General features: G+C 45.5%; 1 protein-coding gene across 3 annotated transcripts in view; it reads right to left on the bottom strand.

The window, feature by feature from the left end:
- LOC132459536 (fibrosin-1-like protein) overlaps positions 1–23997 on the bottom strand; it is a 47211-nt gene extending 23214 nt beyond the window's left edge. Inside the window, exon 1 of one of the 3 annotated variants that reach the window (XM_060054149.1) lies at positions 22337–23997. In XM_060054149.1, coding sequence (XP_059910132.1) covers positions 22337–22633 — 297 coding nt within the window. In that variant the 5' untranslated portion in view covers positions 22634–23997. The other 2 variants (XM_060054148.1, XM_060054150.1) reach the window with 2 other exon arrangements.
- Positions 23998–25534: the final 1537 nt, after the last annotated feature.

Raw genomic sequence — 25534 nt, 5'->3', positions numbered from 1 at the left:
GTGTGTGCCTGTGAGCATGTGTGTTGGTGTGCTTGAGCAGCTAGTCATTGAGCGGTAAGGTGTTGAATCAGTCCACATTAACACAACCACAAACACCTCATCTGACAGCAGCCCCTGGTACGCTCTCGTCAGTGCACACAAGCACGCACACAAATAGTCTAACACACAGTCACACACACACACACTGTTATCCTAACATCAGAGACAACACATCAAAAAACATTTCAAGTGCGACTCATTGTCCATTGCAGTGTGACACACATTATATGCAAACTACGTCTTCAAGCAATTGAAGACGACAGAAATTAGCAGTTTGTGTTACTGCTAACCCTCTAATGTCCCTTCAATGCACTCTAAACACCAAACACGAAGAGTGGTGTACGCCTGCTAGCCCCAGCAGGGAGAAGTCAATGTAACAACAAACAGCAAAGGAATCACCACAGAAACACAGCCAGGCTGCCCCTCTGGCGGTTTGAAATCAAAACTCAAACAGAGCGCCACACACACACACACACACACACACACACACACACACACACACACACACACACACACACACACACACACACACACACACACACACACACACACACACACACACACAACACACAACACACACAACACACACAACACACACTTGTACCTAGTTGAGGGTTGTCTAAATATATAAAAAACCCAACTGCAAGGCCCAGTGGGCTTCGGATATAGCGGGGGCGCCCAAAGAGCTGCCTGGCCCGGTGCATGGGGAACAGCCTAGCGATGGGGCCTGGCAAGAATCACGCGAGCAACCCAGTAAGGAGCCTGAAGCGTTCTAGCTAGCAGCCTGGTCAACAGACCTGCCTCCCACTCCCACTGCCTCTCTCCGGCACCTCTAATCAGATGAGGCAGTGTGTGTGTGTGTGTGAATCCAACCACGTAATGCACCCTGTGCTTGCGGATCAGCAGTTTAAAAACACCAGCATGTTACACGACTATAGCCATGACCACAGTGGCCTGTGGCGGATGGTTAATGTGTAGGGCTCCACAGGCCTACACACACACCAACCTGATCGCCTATGGAGGGGGGGTTTCCTTCAGTAAACTAACCTGTTAATGCGCTCTGGGAAGGGAGCAATGTCTAAGCGATATGCAACGATATGTATCGTGAGCTGCACCATTCTAGAGATCGAAAAAAAGAGCTATGATTTCTTGCCGACACTTATGGACGGCCAGCTGTCCTCGACTGAGTCCTTACTTATTATCGATTTTCTTGCGTTTTGGATTTCCTCTGTCACGTTAATTTGGACTATAACAAGTGGACAAGGTACCGCGCAATGGAAAATGGCTTGAAATTGGATTTGAACATCTAAATAATAAAACCCATCTACTTCAGCCTGTTCTCTCTAAATCATTTTTCTTGGAGAGGAAAAAATCCCATTTTGGACAAGAATGGAAGAGACACATTTTGCATTGGTTTGACTAAGTGATTCAATGAATTGATTTGTTTCATTGAATTGATTTGATCTTTCTCCCAGCCCACTTTGGAAGGTGCTGTAATACTGTATTCATGATTGGTCATCCCTTTGCCCGACTGACAGAAAATTGGCGAGCATTGCAGCGACTGATGGCGCATCACCCGGCCTAGCGCAACGGGGACAGATTTGTAGTGATGTAGGAGTGCGAGCCCGCCCGCATTTACGATTTATCTGTGATATTTTAACACGATGAATCACGCACTTAAGCTTTGGGGTGCGCTCTAAATGCTATACATTTACATGTAGGGCATTTAGCAGACACTTTTATCCAAAGCAACTTACAATAATTTGTCATAAGAACGTAAAAAAAAGACATCGCTGTCGGTGCAGCAAGGCCGTTCATAAAACCATTGCAAAGCGCAAAGCACTAGAAACCGCTAGGTTAACCCATTCCCTGTATACAACAAAGATAGCTAGGATAAGATGCCACTTAACTTAAAGTACTATAACTAAAGACGACATACAATAAGTGAGAACATTAAGTTCCAGGACGTATGACATAAAACAAGAACAATACCTTGAAGTTAAATGAATAGCACAGTGTATATTTTGATTCTTTCACTGAATTGCGACTGAAGTCACTTTTTCCAGACGTTTGGACGGGGAGCGCGCCGGGCCCTCTGCGCTGTCTCCGTCTGACAGAGCAAGCAGCGGATGACAGATCGCAGAGTGGAAGAGAACTCTGAAGAGTCAATTTGGCGTTGGCGTGGCATTTCAAACGCTGCTGCTAAAATGTTGCACACGGCGAGAGAGAGAGTGAGCGAGAATGAGAAAGAGCTTGCGATAGAGAGAGGGGCTGAGAGAGGCAGAGAGAGGCAGAAAGAGGGACAGAGAGAGGCGGAGAGAGAGACAGAGACACAGAGACAGAGAAGGAGACGGAGAGAGAGAGAGAGAGGCAGAGAGATACAGAGAGTGACAGAGAGTGACAGAGAGAGAGAAAGAGACAGGAAGCCTTTCAGTAAGACATCGAACCCCAGCTTTGGGAGTTCCTCCAAACGGGAGGGTGTAGAAGTGAATGCGTTCTCTCTCTGATATGATGTTCGGTGACAGAAAATGATGATGTGCAGATTAAAGTGTTGCTGAAAAAACCTGCGCATTGACGACAACATTTTCACACTGGTGACAGTGGTACAATTTGAGTGATGTGTGTGAATATGTTGTGTATTTGTGTGTCTGTGTGTCTGTGGTCTCTTTGTTTTAATTTCCTCATTTTTATGACTAATTGCTAATGATCATAAGGAATGTTGCCTCATATGCTGTCTTTAAATACAATGTGGAATGTGAATAAACCCCAAAGTACAGTTCAACTAAATATTTCTAAAAGATGTTCAGGTGCATATTTTACTCCTCACAGTGTGTGAGTGGTCGGGTCATCTCTCTTGATCTTTGGTTCAGCGCCGCGGGGCTAACTGGCGCTAGCGTGAGCGCTGCCTGTGAAAGTCTAGCTGGCTGAGGCTGGTGAATATTCAGCGGCCAGAAACCCAACACTTGACACCGCTGTTCACCCCCAGCAGCATGGGCAAACACAGGAAATCTCCTGCCTCACCTCGCCCTTCATCCTCCCCCCTCCTCTCCCTCCCTCCCCGAGCTACTCACTTAACAGCCCTGGGACAACTCTCTCCCCCGATCCTGGCAACGGCTTCCATTATCAGATGGCTCTACGCTGTGTGAACTCCCAACGGATCGCGTGGGTCCACCACACACGAGCAGATGTGTTCAGGCAGGCACTCGGGTAAAGTACGAAACCAGGTAGGCAGCAGCGCATGAAACACCTTCCGCCCTTAAAGGTTGGGGAGAGGGCATGTTAATTCGGATCGGAGCGTAATTGAGTGTCATTTGCTCTGCGCCAGCAAAGTGGTTTTCCACAACTCTCTGTTTCGTAACCCCTGAGATCGAAACCCTCTAAGCGAGTAACCCACCCAACCCCGTGGAGACATCGCATTAAAAATGTAACAAAGCCCTTTTAAAATTACAATTGCCAGATAGTGTGCCCTTGGGTTCCACCAGGCGCGCCCTTGCATACCCCTGGGGGAGGTATGGCTTGCAAAGTGCTGCGCTTGCGAATCCTCCCCTTGTTGCGAACGCTCTTGACTTTGTAGAAGCGAAACACATGGCGAGGGATAATGTGATTACATGGCTCCTTGACAAAGACAACATGCTCCTCCCGCAATCCTCGACCAAACACCAGCCACAGCACAGCCGTGACGCGAGAAGAAAAGAAAAACAATCCAGACGAATCACTTCTTCAAAAACAACCGGGAGCATTTCAAAGTCAACAGCGCACACAAGGTCAGAAAGGCATTAATCTGCTAAAACAAAGAAAGGAAGAAAGAGGGTGGTGGCGAAGACTTTAGTCTCGGGGGGGGTCAAGAAAAATATTCCAGACGCTTTATGGCCAGAGTTCCCCATGAAAGGCCAGACTCGTCATGGACGTCTGGAAGTCCAGAACATGTTGTGGAACGTTGGAGGAGAGAGATGTGGAGGAGGACATCAAAACAATGAGAGAAGGCGATAGATGGAGGGCAGTGGAGAGGGAGGTTTGGAACAAGAGGAGGAAAGAAGGGAAAACACAACCCAGTGGTTTCCATTGCCCAACAGCCAGCTGTGGTCCAGGGAGGCTCAGTGCAGGTGGAAGTGCATGTGCTTTAGTTGTAGCCAGCAGTCGAGTGGTACTAGCTTGGGTACAACATGGGGAGCTATATTGTTTGTGTTGCTGTTGTTTTTCCATACCAGCTCGGGTAATTTAAACGACCTGTCAGGGAGGACACCCACTCCCTAATGATATTTTCCGCAAGCACCATTATGCCTTTTGTGTAGGAAAGCACAAAAAAACGATCATTTTGTTCATTATGAAAGAGCACACTTTCTAGGGGAAAACTGGGAGCTATAAAAAAAAAAAACTTTGCTACCATTTGTCTTAACATAAAAATCTCAGCTGCGAAGCTCAGCAGCACACACCAAAAACAAGAGAAGCTCCGTCTGAAACCAAACCTGGAAGCTGGAATTCCCCCCTGAGCCACAACTGCTATGAAAACATGACACAGGAAACCCAGAGCTTCAACACAAAGTCGTCAACACAATCACTTTGGCCCTCGACGCCACTGACATAAATTGCCAGTTTCCAGTACTTTCCATAGAATAAATTCTCCCTGCATGCTCCCAAAGAGACTGGTTGCCAGGTTTTCAAATATCAACGCAGTGCGCCTCCTTTAATATGTGCGCCCTGCGCTGCCATTGTCCTTTGCTCTGTGTGGTTTGTAACCCATTGGCTGTAAAGCTAATTGCCCTTCAGGGGAAATAAAGATTTATGGTAGTGAGTTTTATTTCTCCCCACACTGCAGATCCCAGTATCCCAGTAGCTGATTGCAGTCGGGGGGGTAAGGACTTTATAACTGCTTTGCTGCGTTTACAGTCAGGAGCAGCGGTTGGTTCAGGGGAAAAACCTGGAGTTGCTGCAGATACAAAACGAAAGCCTTAAGTGAGATGGGTCGGATCTTTATCTCACCCTCACCTTCAGCATCCCCAGCGTGGTCCCTCATCTATTAGAACTTTTTATGCCACTGATTATATGCATGTAATTAGCTTTTTGCTTTGTTTTTATTGCAATCCTAATTTCATTCAGCACAGCCTTCAGAAGTATGTGTGATCTTCTAATGGTTTATTGGATCCACTTATTGGATTATCCTGTCTACCTCAAGTGTTGTTTGCTTGTGTGTTTGTTCTACGGCCGTGTTTACAGTGTTGACAAATATCTGCGTAATCTACACGTTAATCCCCCTTCTTTCACTAGAGATAATGAGGGTGACAATGGAACTCTATCCCTATCTAGCATGAGAATTAGGGATAGATAACAGGAACACCTGTGAATGTAAGCATGAAAGAAAAATTATACTGCAGGCTGCAGCTAAAGGTGAAATAATCTAAAATGCAACAGACTAGAAAATAACACCCACACACACAAGCAAACCTTCACACACATACTGTCAAACAGTAGAGTGAACTATCCTTCGCTCATACTGTCTGGAGGTCACCCCTCCTACCCCCCCCCAAAAACACATTGCTGGTTGATTTAAAATCACTTCAAGTGGGCCGCTTTGACCAATTCAGGGAAACAGATGATTAATGGCAGCTGTTGGCTTGGGAACTTTGGGATCTTGGCACTGTGCACTGTTGCACGAGCACAAGGTGTTTTGTTGTGCATTGTTGCGCCAACGAAATACAACAGCATCGACATTGTAATCAATAGATTGACAACCAGAAGAAACCACAGATACAAGCTGATTGCATCGGTTAAATACAAAGTAGTATAATGAACCGTTCTTCCTCTTCTTTTAATTAGCAGGTAAAAAGGTAAGCTGTTTGAATGGTGACAATGATTTGTTTAGGATTCCATGGTACAAAGGCACTGGTATCCGGCTACCAGAATAACATTTCCTTTATCTCCTCCTCCTCGCTACAAAAAGCGCCGCTTTCAAGATCTCTATCAAACAGTACAGAAACAATAGCTTTGTCGTTTTAAACAACAAAAGCCAGCTTCAAAGGTAAATCACCAATCAAAGAGAAGGAAACTTGGGCAGATCTTGTGCTTGGCATGTCTGTGTGTGGTATGTGTGTGGTATGTGAATGGCGTGTGCCAGAGCGTTTGTACATATAAAGCCTAATCAGAAACAGATCCACAGTGGTAAGGCTGCCTGTGTGCGTGCAGAAAGCTACCTGTTCTTTGAGCTTGTTTGTCTGTGAGGCCTCTGTGTACTTTGCACACGTGTGTAGGGGTCCAAGTGTGTGCGTGGATCCAAATTTGTGCGCATATGTGTGGGTCAAAGTGTGTGTTCGATGCGTGTGTGCATGTGCGTGTGTGCATGACACGTGTGTGTTTGTGTGTGTGTGTGTTTGTGTGTGTTGAGCACTATGTAGTCAGGATGTCTGTTTTTAGCCAGGCGGGTGGATGGCTGATTAACTCTGACAGGCTGCCTCTCAGACCCACCGCGAACGCAAGCAGTAAAACAACCACCAATGCTTGCACAACAAGAACACTACGCCTGGCTACTGCTCACACACACACACACACACACACACACACACACACACACACACACACACACACACACACACACACACACACACACACACACACACACACACACACACACACACACACACACACACACACACACACACACACCTAGTTGAGGGTTGTCTAAATATATAAATGATACTGAATTATACAAAGTAAACGGCCGCAACACCCAAGGACAAGGCAGTTTGTTTCCCTAATGTTATGAAAATAGTTTGTTTTCTAAATAAAGCACATCTGTGACAGACCACGTGCTGTGCGCAGTCCCTGGGCGGCAGCTCAGCCAACGTCGTTGAGAAATTGCTTTCCCTTCGAAATGTCGGGATTCAAAGCAGCACCAAATTTCCCCCTGCCTCCCTGTGCAATTGTAAAAGGTGAAAAAAGTGCTCAGGAGGAAAAGAGCACCTGCCAGAACTCCCATTCTGTCACATTGCCCTAATGTGATTATTTGTCCAAGTTATTTCATTTTGGCTCTAGAAATTCCACTTAGGTCACCACTAGAGTCTTATAACCTTCAAGCAGTTCTAATGTTGGCACACACACACACACACACACACACACACACACACACACACACACACACACACCGACTAGCAAAACAGGCTCTGGGGCTTGCCAGTCACAAAACAAACAATGTTAATCAGTTGATTTTACCATTCCAGCCTGCTAGTTATACAAGTGAAGGACAAAATGTATTTCTTATTCCAGATAAAAGACGGTGTATGTGGCGGCCCACGAGACAAGCACAGATAAACTACCGACACAACGTCATCCCTGGCAGACGTCGGAACGAGAGCGATATCTGACAAACAGCTCATTCCAATACAGAGAGACATGCTGCTCTCCCTGATTGATGTGTACCAGATACGGCCGTAGCTAGCATGGGCGTGTGGGATGAATGATTGCTAGGCCTCCAAAACTTGCATGGTATGTAGTTAGCGTGGATGGGTGGGTGTGGGGGGGAGGGGGTTAAGGTCTCTTGGCACAAAAACAAACAAGAAGCCAGTTAGTCAGCACTAGCGGTAGCAGAGAGAATGTGAGGATCTGTCGCTCACACTAAGTGAGTAACAACATGCATACCAGCTGTCTCTTCAGCGCGAGCCATGGTACAGTTAAGCATGAGAGTCGGAAAAACTAACAAATTCAATAAATGCATGGATAAAATGCGTGTACAGTGTATGTATTTGACATTGTAGTGATGTGAAGACGCCACGTTTTAATGTTTGGGATTTCCCACTGAATTGCATTGCTTCTTAAGTATGAGTTCTTTATTATGTTAATTTCCTTTTATATTTCCTTTGTTGTTGCAAAACTTACTTCAGATAATCGACGTGGTGAGGCTGGGTCTGAAACATAATCAAATCACTCATGATAGCTAATTACCTAATTATACTTTATCCTGCCCACACTGCAATTGAAAGCTTGTTTTGTCTTTCAGTTACAAACAATGTGTGAACGAAGCCAACACTTTCTTGTCTTCCTATAGAGCCCATTTCTGTACAGCGTTTAACTTTTAAGTATTACAGGCAACTTTTAATGTTGAGTGCTCCTATATTACACTCAGCCATGGACTGCAGTGCCTGAATCCTCACGATGCTACCCAACGTGGCTCTGCTGTGTTTCTTTCCTCACTTCCGTTAACCTAAAGCTAACGCAGTCAATGTTTGCTTGGCGCGTAAAGGCTGAGGTTAAAGCGATCAGCCGTGAACGTTGATTAATAGGCTGCCATGCGTTTTGCTCCATCGCCGCAGAAATCATCTTGTGAGGGTTGCAGCCCTTGCGAGGCAATTAAAAAATGTGTTTGCAAAGTTAATGATCATGTGGGCACGCCGTTATTCCCCTCGCTTGTAAGTGAACTGCTGTGTGTTGCCTTTTGATTGATTGAATGTTAATATTGCGGATATGACCCCCGAAGGCTTGTTCCTGGAGCGCCGACAAGCTTCTCAACCGGCGGCTACAACAACTGCACCGGATCCCGAGAAGGGGGAGAGGGAGAGGGCAGCGGAACAAGCGATGGAGAGAGGAAGCCCAGGATGTTACCAGACGATAAACCAGGAAGAGTTGTGAGAGGAGATACCGAGAGGATGATAGAGGTCAACTGCGGACCTCCAGCCTAACTGAGAGGAATGGACGGCGGGGGAACGAAACCTCCTTAGCCTCCTTCCTCTCTCCCGGGTTACACACATCGCACCGAACTCGCTTGCTTGTTTTAAACCAGTACCCAACACCCAATACCCCCCCCCCACCGCCCCCGCCCCCAGCCTGGTGCCTCTCTCTCCTCCTCGGCTCAGGAAAGGTTTGTGCTGCATTTGAACAGATAAACCATTGTGTCTCTCTGCGGTGAACAATGGCTGCTGTTTTGGCCGCAGGGGCCCCAGAATACACATTAGCTCACTTAGCTCTTTGTCCGCCCAGAGCCCCTGCCATGTATTTGGTTGCAGGACCAATAAATAACTGAGTGGACTCAGACAGTTCTGAGCAGGGTTCAATGTCGTTAGGAGGAGGGGTGAGTCGTTCTAGGGTGACTGTTCCAGGGGTGACCCACTTTGTTTCCCCTTGACCTCCCAGGTGTCTTGATCTTCTTAAGTCCTACCAGCTCCACGTATGTAAGCCCCGGTAGTCACAGTTGTCCCCTTGTGAGGATCAATACATAAATAGGTAGATGGAAGGCTACTTTATTTAAGCCTGAGGGGAATTTAAGGTGTTTTCCGCTCAAATAAAAAACTATATCAATAGGCCTAAAAATAATAATATAGTAAATGACAAGTGAATTCAATTAAATAAACACCAGTATTCAAAATGTTAATGCAACATTTAACTTAAATACAAGTTTGCTGACCTAAAATATCAACCAAAAGCCATGAAAGTGCAAAAAACCTCATGAAGTTTGATTCAATGTGCAATTCACCCAAAAAGCTTTAAGAAGAAAAAAATACAAAATGACAAACACGGAAAATCCCAATCTTTCAGTTGTCATGTGCCGATCATGGTGCTATAGGTTTCATCTATTTTCAGGTGGTAAAAACGTGAATGAATTGTCCCAAATGTTAACACATTTGGCAGTATACTTGGCATTTTATGTTTGCCCAATGGAGATGATGTGTATTTGCTGCAGAGTGCAGGCATCAGCACACAGTATATTGTGCGTGAATCCACAGAGGAACACCTTGGCCTACGGTTTACCTCTGTGTTGACTCAACGTGAACACGGCCTGTCTCTGGAGCCAGCGCCTGTCCTTGAGCCGGATGGGCCTTTAGAGCACTGTGACCTTATCTGTTACGCGATGGGGAATGCTAAAGGCTAGAAGGCTAACCATCACAATACTGTTAGTGCCCAGAAATAAACTGGGTTCAGAAACAGGGCTCATATTTGTTTGCACACCATTGTTGCATAATTGTCAGCATTTGTTGAGTTTAGTATTTTTGATGAATGTAATCTTTATTTGACTATTCTGTCACATTCTATTCTTAAAAAATATGAATACATATGGAAGAAAGCAATCGAATTACAATACATTTGGGAGCACAGATGGTGCCCGTATGCGTTTGTTCCTTAATCAAACCATTTGGTTTTCAGACATTTCTTGAGACTGAGTTTGTTGAATCTTTGCACCGGGCTATAATGTAATTTTCTGTGGTTTCTTCTACCTGGTATTTATAAGTACATACACAACTATCTATGTAAAGTAGCTTGCCATTATGCTTTTGAATACATGAGTAGTGATTCAAAGCATTGCATTATTGTGTTTTGTTATTTACCATGATTGGCCATAATAAGTATTCAAATCCTAATAATACTATTTTAGTTTTACTTTGCCTAGATTGTGTTATGAAAATTCTGAAAGGAACCTAACTGAATTATTAACTGACAAAATTCAATAATTAATGTGCTGTACATGCCAAAGTTATGAATATGAAGTAATGACAGTACTCAATATTATTATTATTTTGCATATTCACCAAATTATGTTTTGCACTTATCCATTATTGCATTGAGGTTGACATTTGCTGATAGAGAGAGGATGTAACAAGCAATTTGGTAACATTTCTGTGTGCATTTTAAAAGCACAGCAGTACTACAGATTAAAGGCTTCTGTAAAAAATGAGCTCAACAATGTAGTGCACTGGGCGGCTCTCTCTCGCCTCTAGCTGACCTCTCAAAGCTGTATCACCTCCATGTTGTGGACTTGACACATGGGAATGTCATATGTTTTACCATTTAGTAATCTCATTGAATCGGTTCTCATTTTAGCTGCGATCATCCACAGTTCAGATTTATATATCCCCACAGCCTGAACTCTAACTAGGTTACGCCAATAGTAAAATCAATGAGTCAGTGTTACTGGAAGAGTGACACTGAGAGTATCACCATATAAACATGTTTTATGTATGTATGGGTGATTCACTTGAAAACAAATAACTGTTTGGACAAAAAATTGATAGACTTTGAGGTTTCTCATGGGTGGCTGAATTTTGTGTTCTATTTGGTACAGTAGCTGGTTATACAAATGTATCCTCTTTGAGATCAATGTCAATTGTTGACTTACCCCGACCACATGTATTGGTTGAAAGCAGGGCCCAAAATTAGCACCAGCTAACAACCAAATGCTTGCAAAATATTATATGCAGATGCTGGTAGAGTTGCTAAACCCAGCAGCCAACAATCAATGTAAATCTAAATAGTTGCTGGCAAATTTGAAATTCACAGCTATTTGCAACATGGTTCAGCGTGACCCAGATCTGTTTTTTGGGATCCAAATAAGAGGAAGCCAGAACAGCTGGTGCGTGATATTAATATTACTTGCGATATTAGTGTGATGTATACTATATAGAGAACCTAATTTCAGTAGCTTGACTACCATAAGCTGGCAACTTCCTTATTAACAAAACGATTTGCTGGTGTGCCAACCAGCTCAACACGGTTGTGCTGTTATACTGTTTGTTTCCATGAGGGTTGCACACCTTTTGACAGCCATTCTATATTGTCACCGCAACCCATATCATTTAACAATTTTCCCTCAACAACAACTTGTTTAGGGAACAACTTTTCCCTCAATCTGATTCCTCTCCAAGAATATACATCAGCTAACACACACACAGCATTTGGGTTTCAGAGTCAGGCTAGCCTACCCTACACAGGCCTGCCTATGAGGCTAAGCACTCCACAGACTTCCTTCTTGACTTTAGACTTTCCTCTGGCATGCTTGCTGTGCAATTAAATGATACCTGACAAATATATGTTGCAAAGCGATTTGACCTCGTGACCCGGAAGTGGTAGGGAGGTATCCTTTTTTACCACTCGGACGGAAAGGAGGAAGCCAGCTGGCACAACCTACAACTGGACAATAGCCATAACATATTTTAGAACTTTTGAATGAAAGAACCAACAACCGCCCGCAAGCACCTGATTGCTGCACCGATACGGCACTCTTGACACGTTGCCAGAAGCCGGTGTTGTCTTCCCGCGGCTTCTTGAAGGTAACGTAATTTGTCCATTTCTGGTTCATGTTAGCGAGCCGTATTTACTTTTGGTTGCATGCCACACAGTGTGGTTAGTCTAGACTAGAGAGAGATTTATGCCCTGTTAGACTACGAAGGCCATTTTACCAAGAGGCTTGCTCCCATTGTAACGTGACAATATCTGTATTTTTTTTTTGGTGTATTAATTGGATCACATATAGATTATATATACATATGTAATACATATTGTAAATATTGTATATAAAAGTAGCATTTATAATTTTTTCACTGAAAAATGCTTGCTGACCCCCCCCCCCCCCCCCCCACACACACACACACCACACACACACACACACACACACCTCTGGCTCTCCACACCACCTCCGAGCGGCTTTGAGTCGCCTGTCAGCGTTTGTGTGCTGCCCCAGTACTCCTCTGACCCCTTCTCCTCCCCGTGTATTATTGTGCAAATTGAAATGCTGGAGCGAGACATTCAGACTCATGCAGATCTATCTGCTATTCGCTCTCCCTCTGGCTCGCTCTCTCTCTTGGCAGGTGGAGGAGCAAGGGGAAATATGATTATCAAACAGGGGAATTGTTTCATCAACACCTGGAGCACATAAAATGAAAATAGGGGGGGGGATTTATGTAGTGAGCAGCGGCCTTGCTCTGCAGCCAGGAGGCAATTAAGCAGAAACACTCTCTCTCTCTCTCTCTCTCTCTCTCTCTCTCTCTCTCTCTCTCTCTCTCTCTCTCTCTCTCTCTCTCTCTCTCTCTCTCTCTCTCTCTCTCTCTCTCTCTCTCTCTCTCTCTCTCTCTCTCCTCTCTCTCTCTCTCTCTCTCTCTCTCTCTCCTCTCTCTCTCTCCTCTCCTCTCTCTCTCCTCTCTCTCTCTCTCTCTCCTCTCTCTCTCCTCTCTCTCTCTCTCTCTCTCTCTCTCTCTCTCTCTCTCTCTCATATATATATATATATATATTAGGAGAATCAATAGGGGGCGAGACGCTGGGGTGGGCGTTAAGGGCAACAGGAATGTATTTATTGACACAAAATGTCTAATTACCTCCGAACAACCCAAGTGTTTGTCCAGGTGACTGAAGTCCACCCTGGTAAGGAAACCTGGGCAGCAAGACCACAACTTTTCACGCTCCATCTAACACTCTGATCTCTGTTATGGCCGCTGAGGATGCATGTCATTATGAGACATGGTTAGAAACATTGTGTTTGATTATGTTGTTGACCACCAAATTGAAGAAGGATCATTTTTAGAAGATATAATCTCCATAATCTCCTTCTGAGATTTTATTTCTGATGCTGGAGACAAACAAAAAATACATAACAGAAAGCTGGGTCTGACTGGGTCTGAGAGCTGTTGTGGAAACCTGGTCTTGCAGCTCAATTGTTTTATAGTTGCTCGTATATTGATTGTGTTCTTTGAGTCTCATTGAGTTTCTGAGTCTCGCCTGTAAGTCTGAGCTGTTAGTCACTCTGGATAAAGGTACATTCATCCCTACGCCTGTCAATGTGCATTACATTATATTGTCCTCAATTGGAATTCTAGTAATCTTATATAGTCATATATAGCTGAGGGCAGCTGTTGAGCTATGAGTCAGAAGAGTGTAGAAGGCCAACAGAGGCTTCGGTAGCTTTTCTTCTTTGTCTCTTACAACAGCAGACTGCTTCTCTAATGACCCAACTGGCCTTTGGTAAGGACCTGCGTATTGGCTCACTCAATGTTGCCTTGCATCCTCTAGTGTATGAGCATTTCAGGTCATTGTTAAGGCGATAGCAGATGCACTTCACCACCCTTTGATCTGTGGCGGAGCAGCCCTGAATGAGCATTTGTGTCATGCTGTGTCACACACACACACACACACACACACACACACGCACACACACACACACACACAGATTTGAAAACGAGAATTCGGTTGGGGAGAGCCAGACAGAGAGGGAGAGAGAGTGTGTATGTCAGAGTGGGGTGAGCGACAGACAGAAATAGAGAGATGAAGTAGGAGAAGGAGGGACAGAGATGAGATTGTTTTGCAGCGCATCTGCAATCAGACACCCCACTGCGTGTGACCGACCTCTCTGTTAACATTCTCTGGTCTACAGGTTACACACACGCACTATAGTTTCAATACGGAGGCTATGTTGGCCAGCTCCACAACATTCCCAATATCATATTCGTCCCCGTCCCCCCACATCCTCACCCCACTTCCTACTTCCTCTCCGAAGTGCGCCGACAACAGGCCTCCTCTTCCCTGGAGTTGTATTTTTCCTTCTATCGCCATGGAAATGACTGCTGTCAGCATTGGCCCCATGTCCTCCGCCTCGTCTGAGAGACAGATAGCCTCTCAGACTCCCCACAAATAACTGTCATAACATCGCCCGGTTTAAATAAATCTCGCTCTGATTGCCACGCAGACCTGTGTGACACACACACATACACAAACAAATCTGATATTTACTAACCTGTCACACGTCCGCACCGGAATTACGCACACACTGAACAGCGGCCTGTAAGCCCACACTAGTTCTCAACTGACAATTTCCGTTTCATTGATTCTTATCAGGGCATTGAAGAAAATCATGTCTAATGTGTCATTCCGGTTTACTGTCACTCCCAGGGACATTCCCTTTTCCACTGCACCAGCACTTGTGCTTCATTCAGCACGGGTTGCCTGTTCCTACCCTGACCCCATTTATCCACTCTGTACTGCTGAGAGACACACATGCACTTATTCATCCTGTGTTCAATCCCTCAAGCCACCAGCCTGACCTGTGGGCATCCTTGTGCAAGATGCCTACCTGCTCCTGCTCCTTAGTGACATATCTGAATGCTCTATATCTTGCTTTGGCAAAAGGGGGTTCTGCATAAGAACTAAATAGTAAATTGACCCACTTGGGCATACTCTCACACACCCGTTATTCAAACACACAGTGACTGGGTGACAATTACCATAATGTCTTCAAGTGCTGCCATGTATGTATTTTGACTGTGAATAACCCCTGTCCCCTAAAAGCTTAATAGGTTGCTGCACTAAACACAGGGCTAGGGGGGCAGGTAGCGAGAGGCACTGTAACGGGGGGCCAGGGGGTCTCTCGGGGTACACAGTCTCCATATCTTATGTCAGGCCAGGGGAGCACAGTGTCGGCCAATTACCGTCAGCGTTGCTTTGCCCCGTAAAAGACTATTCCCATCAGTCCTCCTGGGAAGCTAGTGTGTCTAGCCGGGGCGCATGTTGATAACTGTTAACTCTAATTGCTTTCACACTCAAGGGTGAATTATTAGGGAAGCATGGCATAAGGACAGCATGCAGTGGGAGAGCAGCACAACACACTGTTTGGGTGAGCTAGCTGAAGAAACCTGTTTGGAATTTAACTAAGCTATTACCGCAGTGTTTATGATGAAACAGATGCGTACACAAGCCCCCTTGTTTCTTTGATACCCTGCCTGTGTATTTTGTACTTGTCGTTTGTGTTTATAGCATGTTGAGAAAGTAATCCACGTTTGCTTTGAAGCACTACTCTTGGATAGTAAAAAGAGACCGGCTGAGATGAACTAGACGAGAAACACACCGCACGAAAAACAAACAAACAGACACGCAGTCCACAGACGTTTTTGTCAAAGAATCCGCAGAAACCCAGAAAGCCGACTCCCACACGCTGCCATGAAAGTACGGTTTCAAAAGGATTCACTTGCGAGATGCTGGGGAGAGAGTTATTGCAAGCAGGTTCTTCAGCACTCTCTCTTTATGCATGATCCCTTCTAGCAAAGTGCACAGCAAGACGACAAAAAGCCATCACCTGATCTAATCCGCCACCTTTGAGAACTACATAATCCTGTCTCTGTATTATTACAAAGTAAACGTTCACGAATAAATACTGGGTTGGAAGGATCGACTATAAAAAATGTAATCCATCCGAAAAATAACCGATGATGATGACGATGTATGAATGAACAGCAGGTTTCGTCGTTTGGATGATAAACGTCAAAGACATGTGTTTATCTGACATTCCATTGAGCGGTCGGGGAGTTCTGTTACCAAGGTGGAGACTGATGGAGCAGGGAGGAGGGGAGGGAGGTGCCAACAATGGGGAGAAGATTCGAAAGGCAGCCGCCTAATGACAGATCCCCCCCCCCCCCCACCCCTGCCACTCACACACAGTGGAAAAAAATGCACACAGGAAGGCTGCACACCGTACACAAAGCCAAGCAGGAAATGGATTCATTGGCCTACTGCCAGAGAACCACATGCCTTTCCCTGCCATGTCCATGCATCCCCCCACGCACTGTGTGTCATTGTGTCTGCGGCATTCTTGTAACACAAAAATACATCACGTATTCCTTTTGATAAACATACAAGGGGAATGCATGAAAAATACTCCTTAATAACCTTTTATGTTTGATTGCTTTTGAATCCATCTGTTAAGGGGTTTCCTCTTAGACATCATCATGCTCACACTATTATGCATCGAGTAGCACTGTTTCCTGGAATAGAGGCTACACTTCTTGTGTTTCCGCTCACCGATCACAACGTCTGGTAGGCAGCACATGAAACCAAGCAAGACAGGGACGATAAAGATTCAGGAGTACATTCGAAATACCAGGCTGTGTCTGTAGATCCTGTTCTGTTCTGTAGGCTGTGAAGTCATCAGTGAATCATAACATTAAATATGTGTAGCTCAATGGGTAGAGCCAGACACCGCCAGGGGTATGATTTCCACTGGGGCCACCCATGCAAAGAATGTATGCGATCATGATGAGCATCTACCAAATAGCTTTTATTGGGCTTGTAGATCAAAATTAATCAGAATTAGTTCTAAGCAATGCACCCCCATTTTGGAAACCTCAAGAGAGTTTAAGTTCTTTGGCAAAGCTGTTCAATACAAAAATCAACACATTCAACACAACACCAGTTACAAACCTTTAATAGCAAATAGCATAGCAATGCCTTTGAGCTTGAGATCAAACACCCTAAACCACTACACTATCCTGCAGTGCTTGAGGCAGATGCACCAATCCTTCTGTACGTAAATTACTGGTCATGCTAGTGTGCATGCTAGAGTCTATTCGGAGAGAGACCCGCACAGTATTTGTATCTATGTGCAAGTTTTTACTCTACAGCTACCTGTTGGTGACAAGGAGCAACGTGTGTGTGTGTGTGTGTGTGTGTGTGTGTGTGTGTGTGTGTCAAAGTGACTACAGTGGTTGGTTTGACAGTTAAGAGAGCATTGGGCGCTTGGGGACATCCCACTGGCATTAGGACACCTCTCTCTCTCTCTCTCTCTCTCTCTCTCTCTCTCTCTCTCTCTCTCCTCTCTCTCTCTCTCTCTCTCTCTCTCCTCTCTCTCTCTCTCTCTCTCTCTCTCTCTCTCTCTCTCTCTCTCTCTCTCTCTCTCTCTCTCTCTCTCTCTCTCTCTCTCTCTCTCTCTCTCTCTCTCTCTCTCTCTCTCTCTCTCTCTCTCTCTCTCTCTCTCTCTCTCTCTCTCTCTCTCTCTCTCTCTCTCGTCTGTGTCAGCCAATGAGCTGAGGGCCTGGGGAGCCTTGTTAATTATAGCAGGAGTTGTTTGCCCGTGTGAGACGCACAGGGCTATCACCGTGAGGAGAAGAAAGCAAGGGAGAAGACAAGATCAACCTCCTCGCACTCTTTTTAAAAAAACAACTAGACGCCTGCTCACTGAGCTCCTCAGACGCCTTGATGCCGGGAACAGACACAGCTCCCCTATCCTCGGTGAGGTGTCGATAATATCTTCCATACGTTACTGTCCCTGGTGTCCCTGCCTGCCTGCCTATTGTTCCTGAGAGGGGGAATAAAGAGTTTCTGACTGACTGTGATCGTTTAACAGAACTGTTCTTCACCAAGTGTGTGCAGCCGGGAGCAATGAGGGTTGAGGCGCAAAGCAATGCACGATGACAATGGGAGCTGTTCATATCAGAGAGAGCGCAGAGCAATGAATATGTTACCGGATTCGAGGCCAACGGAGGCTAGAGGGTGATAGCCATTAATTCAAAGAGAGAAAACATTTTCTGTTGATGTTCACTTGGATTCAGACTTCCCCGGTGGTCTGGCTAGGGAAGTCCTCCGAGGGGGACAGTGAAGCGATTCAGCAACTCTAACAGAATGGGTGTACGGCCCACTCAGCAAGGCAGCCATTTGTTAGCTGTCATACTTGAATTGGAACACTTTTACGTCGAAGTGGCTCCCACTTAATCTGAATGACGAACTGAATAAAAAGGACGGAAAGCTATTCAGAATAATGTACAGACAAAATAAACTGGTTTGTAGTGAGTCAATACCATGTGGAATCTCTATTCATAAATTAATAAATTGCCCGTAGCCAAAATTATATTTTTTATCCTTGCTCCATGCTCTTGCTATTGTGTAATATGAGCTCAATCAAAATCCCCATTAGAGTGAATTGGGAAACTTATCATGCAAAACAGAGAAAAAAGGGAACTTAATCTTTTAAATGGTGTCACAGCAGATGAATGAGTACAGATTAACGTGAGGGATTTACCACTCCAGTGTCAGAGTAAATCAAAAAATCACACTGCTGTTATGACGGCTAGATGACTGTGTCACGGTCTTTTTCATCACCTGATAATACCGATAAATACCGCCTTCACAATCTGAGGGGAAATTCCTCAAGAGGTGACGCCGGCAACTGTGAACAGAAATCATTACCCTTTATCTATTCAAACAGTTAGAGAAGGATCACGCATGAATCAGCCGATATGGAGACAGACACAAGGTCCCATCACGGCTGGGGGGGATGAGCGCATCAGCACGGGTTCTCCGTGCCGCTCGGATCATCCCTGAAACATGCTTGACATTTTGTCTAATCACGCCAAGGCACCCGGAACAAAGCAGAAGGGCTTTGTTTGCCCACCTCAAATTTGCACAGGTAGTCTTCATAGTAGGTAAGCGGCTTCCCCCCCCCCCCCCCCGCCGCCGACATCCATGGGATTCAGAGAAAATAAACACGGCGTAATCAAATACGGCTGCTGCAGCAAAATTGCTTTCAGATGTAATGAAATAGGTTAAGGGAGCACACGGCGGAGGGGGAGCGCATGCAGCCCAGCCCTCGCCTGGATACGGGACTGGAGGGGATTGATCCTATCAACGCAGAGCCGTGGATATCAACAGTGCCAAACTAGCGTGTTTGGAGTCAACACGCATCCAGGGAACCCCTGCCAACCTTGGGCCGAGAGAGAATAGACGGTGGCTGTGGTAGACGAAGCAAGGCCCCACACTGGGGAGCAACCAGAGTGGAGGGATGGGAGACTGTGAGAGAGGCTGGGATGGAGGATAGACTCCGAGAGTGCTGCGATAGTGGATGAACTGAGAGGCTGCAGAGAGTTTGAAGAGGGAGGCAAAGTAAAGTGTTCAAATATCCACACAGGGAACAAAAACACACTAACCACGCAACATTTTTTAAATCTCTCTTTCTAAAAAGGTGCCAATAACAAAACACACTCAGGCCAAAACAGCCATTAGAATGGCAGTAATCCAGTAAATCAGCTAGAATTGCTAAATAAACACAAATAAAAAAGAAGAATAACTCGCAGGAGATCTTGAATATGAATGGAATAACTGCTTGAATCCTGAACACGATTGCGTCGTGTAAATACTGTGCTGGCGGCAGCGAGTGTGAAGAACCCTGGCTGGGAGATTGATGTCATGGGAGTGCAAAGGAGCACCGCTAGCAGGACAGTACTAATGAGGCCGTCGCCCCGGCTGTACGACCCCGCGCCCACACCGCCGTGTCGGGCCGGTGCTCGCTTGACACAACGACAGGTCAAGGTGAACCGGGCTGCCTCACCCCACCTATGAATGGTCGGCCCTGGCCCTCTCCGAGCCCCTAACCCGCTAACTGTGGCAGTTTGCTTTTTATTCCTGGGGTTAATGAGGATGACAGGTCCTGGGGGTAATTGATAAGTAATTAGCTTGTGGAAGGTGATGGGTTCCACTATGACACACGCTGTTAGGTAAAAGCAATAGCAATTACTGATACGCAGACGAAGCAACGTTTTAAATATCTAAACGATTCCAGCACTTTGGGTTTCACTCGCTGCTGGCCTTGTCAGTTAATAAACAACGCCTGGCTGATTTCAAATAATTACAAGAGGACGGCCAGACGGAGACATCTCACCCATTGAAAAGAAGGGTCACCATGGCCGGAGTAAAATAATAGCAGCTGTTAACAGGCTTAGCGTGCATTTGATAAAACGGCAACACTTACCGAATAAAGACATTGTGTGAAGCTTATTATTACCGTTTCGGACTCGCAGCTGAACCATGAAAGGCCGTAGCCCAGAACATCACCTGTTCCGAACCAAATATGCAAGAGGTGCCCCAGCCTCCGAGGAGCTGGCGAGGTCGTATTATTTGACGCACACAGGGCTGTAACACGGCTCATTTGTTTGGCTTTGAAAAGGTATGTTTTCCAGGTGGAGCACAGTGCTCCCTCTGTTTTCATTTGAACACTAGCGCTACTGTTGGGAGGCTGCAATAAAACAGGCAAGTAAATCATTTAGCCAACTCCAGGCCTATCTATCAAATACAAATGGAGATTGTTTTGAGTTGCACTGGATACTGGTGGGTGGGGGATCTATGAATTTAGTTCATGTTTATTTAAAGTTGTTTATCGTGTTTGAGTTTTCCGTTCCTTGCTAATATTTCCAATGACCAGATTTATAGTGGCGTTTATTGTTGTAGTGTGTGTCTCCAGTGCATCAATAAGTCCCACTTGATGTCATTTTTTAACAACACAGTTTGCCCGACAGTGAAATATACTGCTTCCAGAATGCTTCTCTCGAGTCTTCGAAAAAACGATTTTTGACACATTCCTGCCAAAGCACTCCAAGGGCCCTCCAAGTATCCAGACTGATATCAATACAGGAATCAGCTTACTTACTAAATATCGGCAGGGCAGACAAAAAAATGACAAAAAAATGACACACTAAAAAGGACCAAACTGCGGACGGATACAAGACAGGATCAACGGCAGTGGGTGTCTCCACTCTTTATTAAAGAGAAACCCAGTGGAGACACAGACAGTACAGTGCTTAATGTCAAAAGGGGTCCTGTTCTCCGACAGCGAGGACACTGGTGGGTGAAGGCTTGTAGGAGGCCGTGTCATCTTCAAAGTCAGCCGCTGTCATATATGGTTGCAGTCATCCGGCACGGCCCCTTGTCTGCTCATACATGTATGATGAGAGTGCATTACACCGCCGCAAACAGCCGCTTAGGCATGCTTCAGACCGCCACATGCTTGTGCGCATGGTCACCACATGTGCATTTCCATGCACACTTGCACGCACACACACACACACACACATCCTCTCCAACCCTATCAGCTTTAACACCCAGTCCCAAGTGCTATATGGCAGGTCAAGCGAAATGTAATCGAACTATAATTACTAATGACCAGAACAGGTTAAGCGTGTTAACAGATAGGAGGTGGCAAATTGACGACCAGCTCCAATCGAGTGGATCCTCCCTGTTTTGCCTGGGTGTCCATGTTGGGATCCAATCACCGCTACTGCTGGTGTGTATGTTGCTGTCAGCTGTAATGCAATTGTCACACTAGCTGTGGGAGTTAGAGGAGAGTATCAACCTGCTGTTGTTATTATTATTGCGTGCCATATGGCGATGTGAGATTATTATGAGCCCTCGGCAGATAACTATTTTGAAGATGGTGTTGTTGTTGTATTACCACACGGAATGGTGGGGTTAAAGGTCAACCTCATACTATTAGTCAAGACTACTAGATTAAATGACCCCTCCTTGTCGGTATTTATTTATTGTGAGTATTCTTCTTGATGTTTATGATCGTTTGTCTGACTCAGACTCTCATAACGGGTATAATTAAGCAGGTGTCTAATTAAAAACTATAATGAGTTGGATGAATCAATGCTTGTAGTGTAATGATTTTGGCAGGGTGTGTGTGTGTGTGTGTGTGTGTGTGTGTGTGTGTGTGTGTGTGTGTGTGTGTGTGTGTGTGTGTGTGTGTGTGTGTGTGTGTGTGTGTGTGTGTGTGTGAGATGGGGGGGGGGGGGGGGGCATTTTGATGATTTATCTGCGTGTGTCTTTGCCGATAAGAGATTGCTTTCATTGCATTTAAACTAACGTCAAATAAAACACACAAACCAAAACTAACGCACAACAGCCACACCGGATTGTTTAGGTTGACCTGTCGCAATTGATAAAAGCATCATTGAAGCAAAATAATCCCGAAATAATCCTGAACTGATCATCCAGCATGTGACAAGAAAGCCCTTACCTCCAGCAAGTCCAGGGTTATGAAACTGGTGATAGCAAATCCATCAATGATATCCTCTTCCTGAGAACTGGATTCTGGTCTCTTCCTGCGAGGGGGGCGAGAGGCTCTGGCAGCGGGTGTGGAGTGTGGGGTCTTTTGACCACGCAGGGAGGCGGCATCTCTCCCAGGACTTTGCTCTCTGTCGGAGCAAGACGAATTGTGGTGTGGACTGTGGGCATCTTTGCCGCCAGGCTCCCGTCTACGTATTCTCTCGCGTTTGGAACGGGATCTCCGACTCTGCTTCAATTTCCCATCCATTTTAGAAATGTTGCAATCAGAAATCGCTCGGTAAGATCACCGAATGCAGAGGAGCTCCCTGTGCGGTCAACCAAAAATAACACACCGACTCTGGTAGCCTATTATTACGTGTGTGTGTGTGTGTGTGTGTGTGTGTGTGTGTGTGTGTGTGTGTGTGTGTGTGTGTGTGTGTGTGTGTGTGTGTGTGTGTGTGTGTGTGTGTGTGTGTGTGTGTGTGTCCGCGCGCGCGCGTGTTTTAATGTGAGTGCGTGTTTATGTGAGCGTGTGTATGTTTATGTGAGTGTGTGTATGTCTATTTACTACAATAGACAAATGTAGACTAATATAACTCACGGGATGACCTTGACTATAAACCTCTCGGATCTCCTACATTTATACAAAATGTTCCAAGTAGCACATGCAGGCGAGAAAAAGCGATGCAAATCCACACGTATTTGTCACGATGTGTGGACTATGTCGACGCGTTATTCATTCAGGCAGACGCAAAACGGCGAAATAGTTGAAATCCATGCATTCCACTTGCTTTACAACTTTGTTGCATTGGAATAACACAAATGTTGGAGCCTAGCTGCATAGCGCAGACAGTGCAGAGCAACCATGTCGCTGCTGCCGCTGCTGCCCCTGGTTTTCCACCACCCAATCCATGGTCCGCTGTCAAAAAAAAAAGGCGCCCGTAATATATCCGTCAAATAACCCGCTGGACACGGACTACTTCTGCGTGTTTAATAAGTCCAATAACCCTGTACAGGGATGTACAAGTTGCAACGCTACGCCGTATTCCTCTATGACAAGTTCCACGGTAAACGCTGCTGCGCGCGAGGGGCAGGAATCCCAAGTCTCGAGCTACTTATGCGCATTTTTGGGGGGGTAAAAGATCCGATCCGTCCGAAAAAGACAGCGATCCACGGCGTAATCAAACTCCTCGACCGATGTGACGAAGCGATTCCAGGTGAAACGGGGTAGGATTTGTACGAATCCACAGCGAGCGGTCCGTCCTTGGTCGCTCAGTTCGCTCGTGCCTCATCGTATTTTCTCCTCGCATAAATACGGCTTTGATAAGTGTCCTTAAAGCGACAGGAGTGATTAAAATCTCTTCTCTCGTATCCCCCCTTCAATCGAGATTAAAAGAACAATAAATCTTCACCCAACCTTCATAAGTCCCAGATGTATTTCCTCCAGCTATTGCCTACGGGTTAAATTAGCTAGTTTGGAAAACAGAAATGTTCCCATCTTGTGTGTGAGTGTGCCTGCCCACACTTTGACACCAGGCTCTATTATTCCGTCTGTCAATGCCAGCGCCTCATCATCACACATTACACGCCGATGTTGGGCTGTCAGCGTGAGAAATGCCGGGTACATGTGTCACAATTTGACAGCTTCCCATTCTGACCGCGTTAGAATACGCCATCATCGTCACGCCACATGCTCTGCCCTCTGTTTAGATCACAGCACTGGGCCACAGCAAGGTACCTTGTATGAATTGGTAATGTGCAATAATTTAAATCTTGTTTTCTTGTTACTGACATGTAGTAAATATATACAACATACATATATACAACAGCTGTATTTGTAGGCCTAAACACTAAAGATCTAAATGGAATGAATCAAATGATAAAAGAAAAGCATACCCCAGAGGAAACATTTGCATGTTTTTAACTATAAAAACTATAAACCTGCCTGCTCGGTTTGAATATGCGTCATGAAGACACTAAAAGATAGCTAAAGTGGTTCTCTATGTCCAGTGGAAAAAGGTAACTTATGTCCAGCAATTGGTTGGCTGCTTTGGCGTTGAATGGGGAACTGCTCGTGGGCTAGTAAGAGATATCAGGACACATTTCCAAACTTCCTTGTAAGCCCCTGTTAAAGAAAGCAACAAATGCTCAAAAGAAATCCACTCATCATCCAGTAATACATGACTAGCGAACAACAACGTACTTTACTAGACTCGAGAGGACGAGCAAGGTTGGGCTACTGTACTGCAACCTAGTCACTATTACTTATATAGCCATATAACAAGTGCTCTCATCCAAAGGGACTCATTGAATTCAGATTCATGTAAGGAGCAGGCAGAGGTAGGGCATCTTGCTCAAGGAGGCTGACACAGGATAGAGCTGCAGAGGGTGGGGATTAATCCTGGTAGGTCTACCTGTAGGCTAGCAGTCGAACACCCCGGCCAGTAGCCACTCCACCACCCTGCCATTCACAAGATAATAAGAACATCAACATGGAAGAACGTTAACAACTACTGCGTTGAAACAGCCAAGAACAGATTATATTAAATATAAGGCGTTGAAGGAGACCTCCCCAGAGAGGGGGTTCAGTCATGCATATAACTTTTGATTTCATTTGATTTCCTCCAAGAAAGAAAAGAACAACATTCAAATATTTAGAGCTGTGTATACACACCCTTGCCGAGCTGTAAGCCTCGATGTTCCAAGATGTTATCTAAGAAGTCCTGAGTGAGCCATCTGCCGGCACACGACACATCAATCGCTGAGTAAATTGACCTTTCAGCCAGGAGGTAGAAAGTCGAAAGCGACTCTCTGCATCACTCGACTATAACCTGCTCTGCCTAGAGTTCACAGAGCCGTCTCTGTTTGAGCAGCTTTAGAGGAACTAATTCAGTAAGGAGATTAAGTAAAGGGGGACCAGGTATGCTAAGCAGGGCCCATGGAGGAGAAGATAGAGATTACCTCTGTTTCCTCCATGCTACTATTTGCTGGGAAAGCTTAATCCATAGGTAGCGAGTGTGGGGCTCCCTCATCCCCGGTCTTTCAAACCCCCATCTCTTTGAAACGATTAGACCCGAGCTGCCACATAAGCTAAGAGAGGAAGGCGCTTGTCTTGCTGTTTTTTCTTGTATTGATGTTTAAGCAGCAGCATATCTCTTTCCTACGATTC

This window comes from Gadus macrocephalus, chromosome 6 (genome assembly GCF_031168955.1).
Source record: "Gadus macrocephalus chromosome 6, ASM3116895v1".
In the NCBI taxonomy this organism is placed as follows: domain Eukaryota; kingdom Metazoa; phylum Chordata; class Actinopteri; order Gadiformes; family Gadidae; genus Gadus; species Gadus macrocephalus.
Note: the sequence above shows the minus strand (reverse complement) of the source record. Positions and strands in the feature narration are given on the sequence as shown.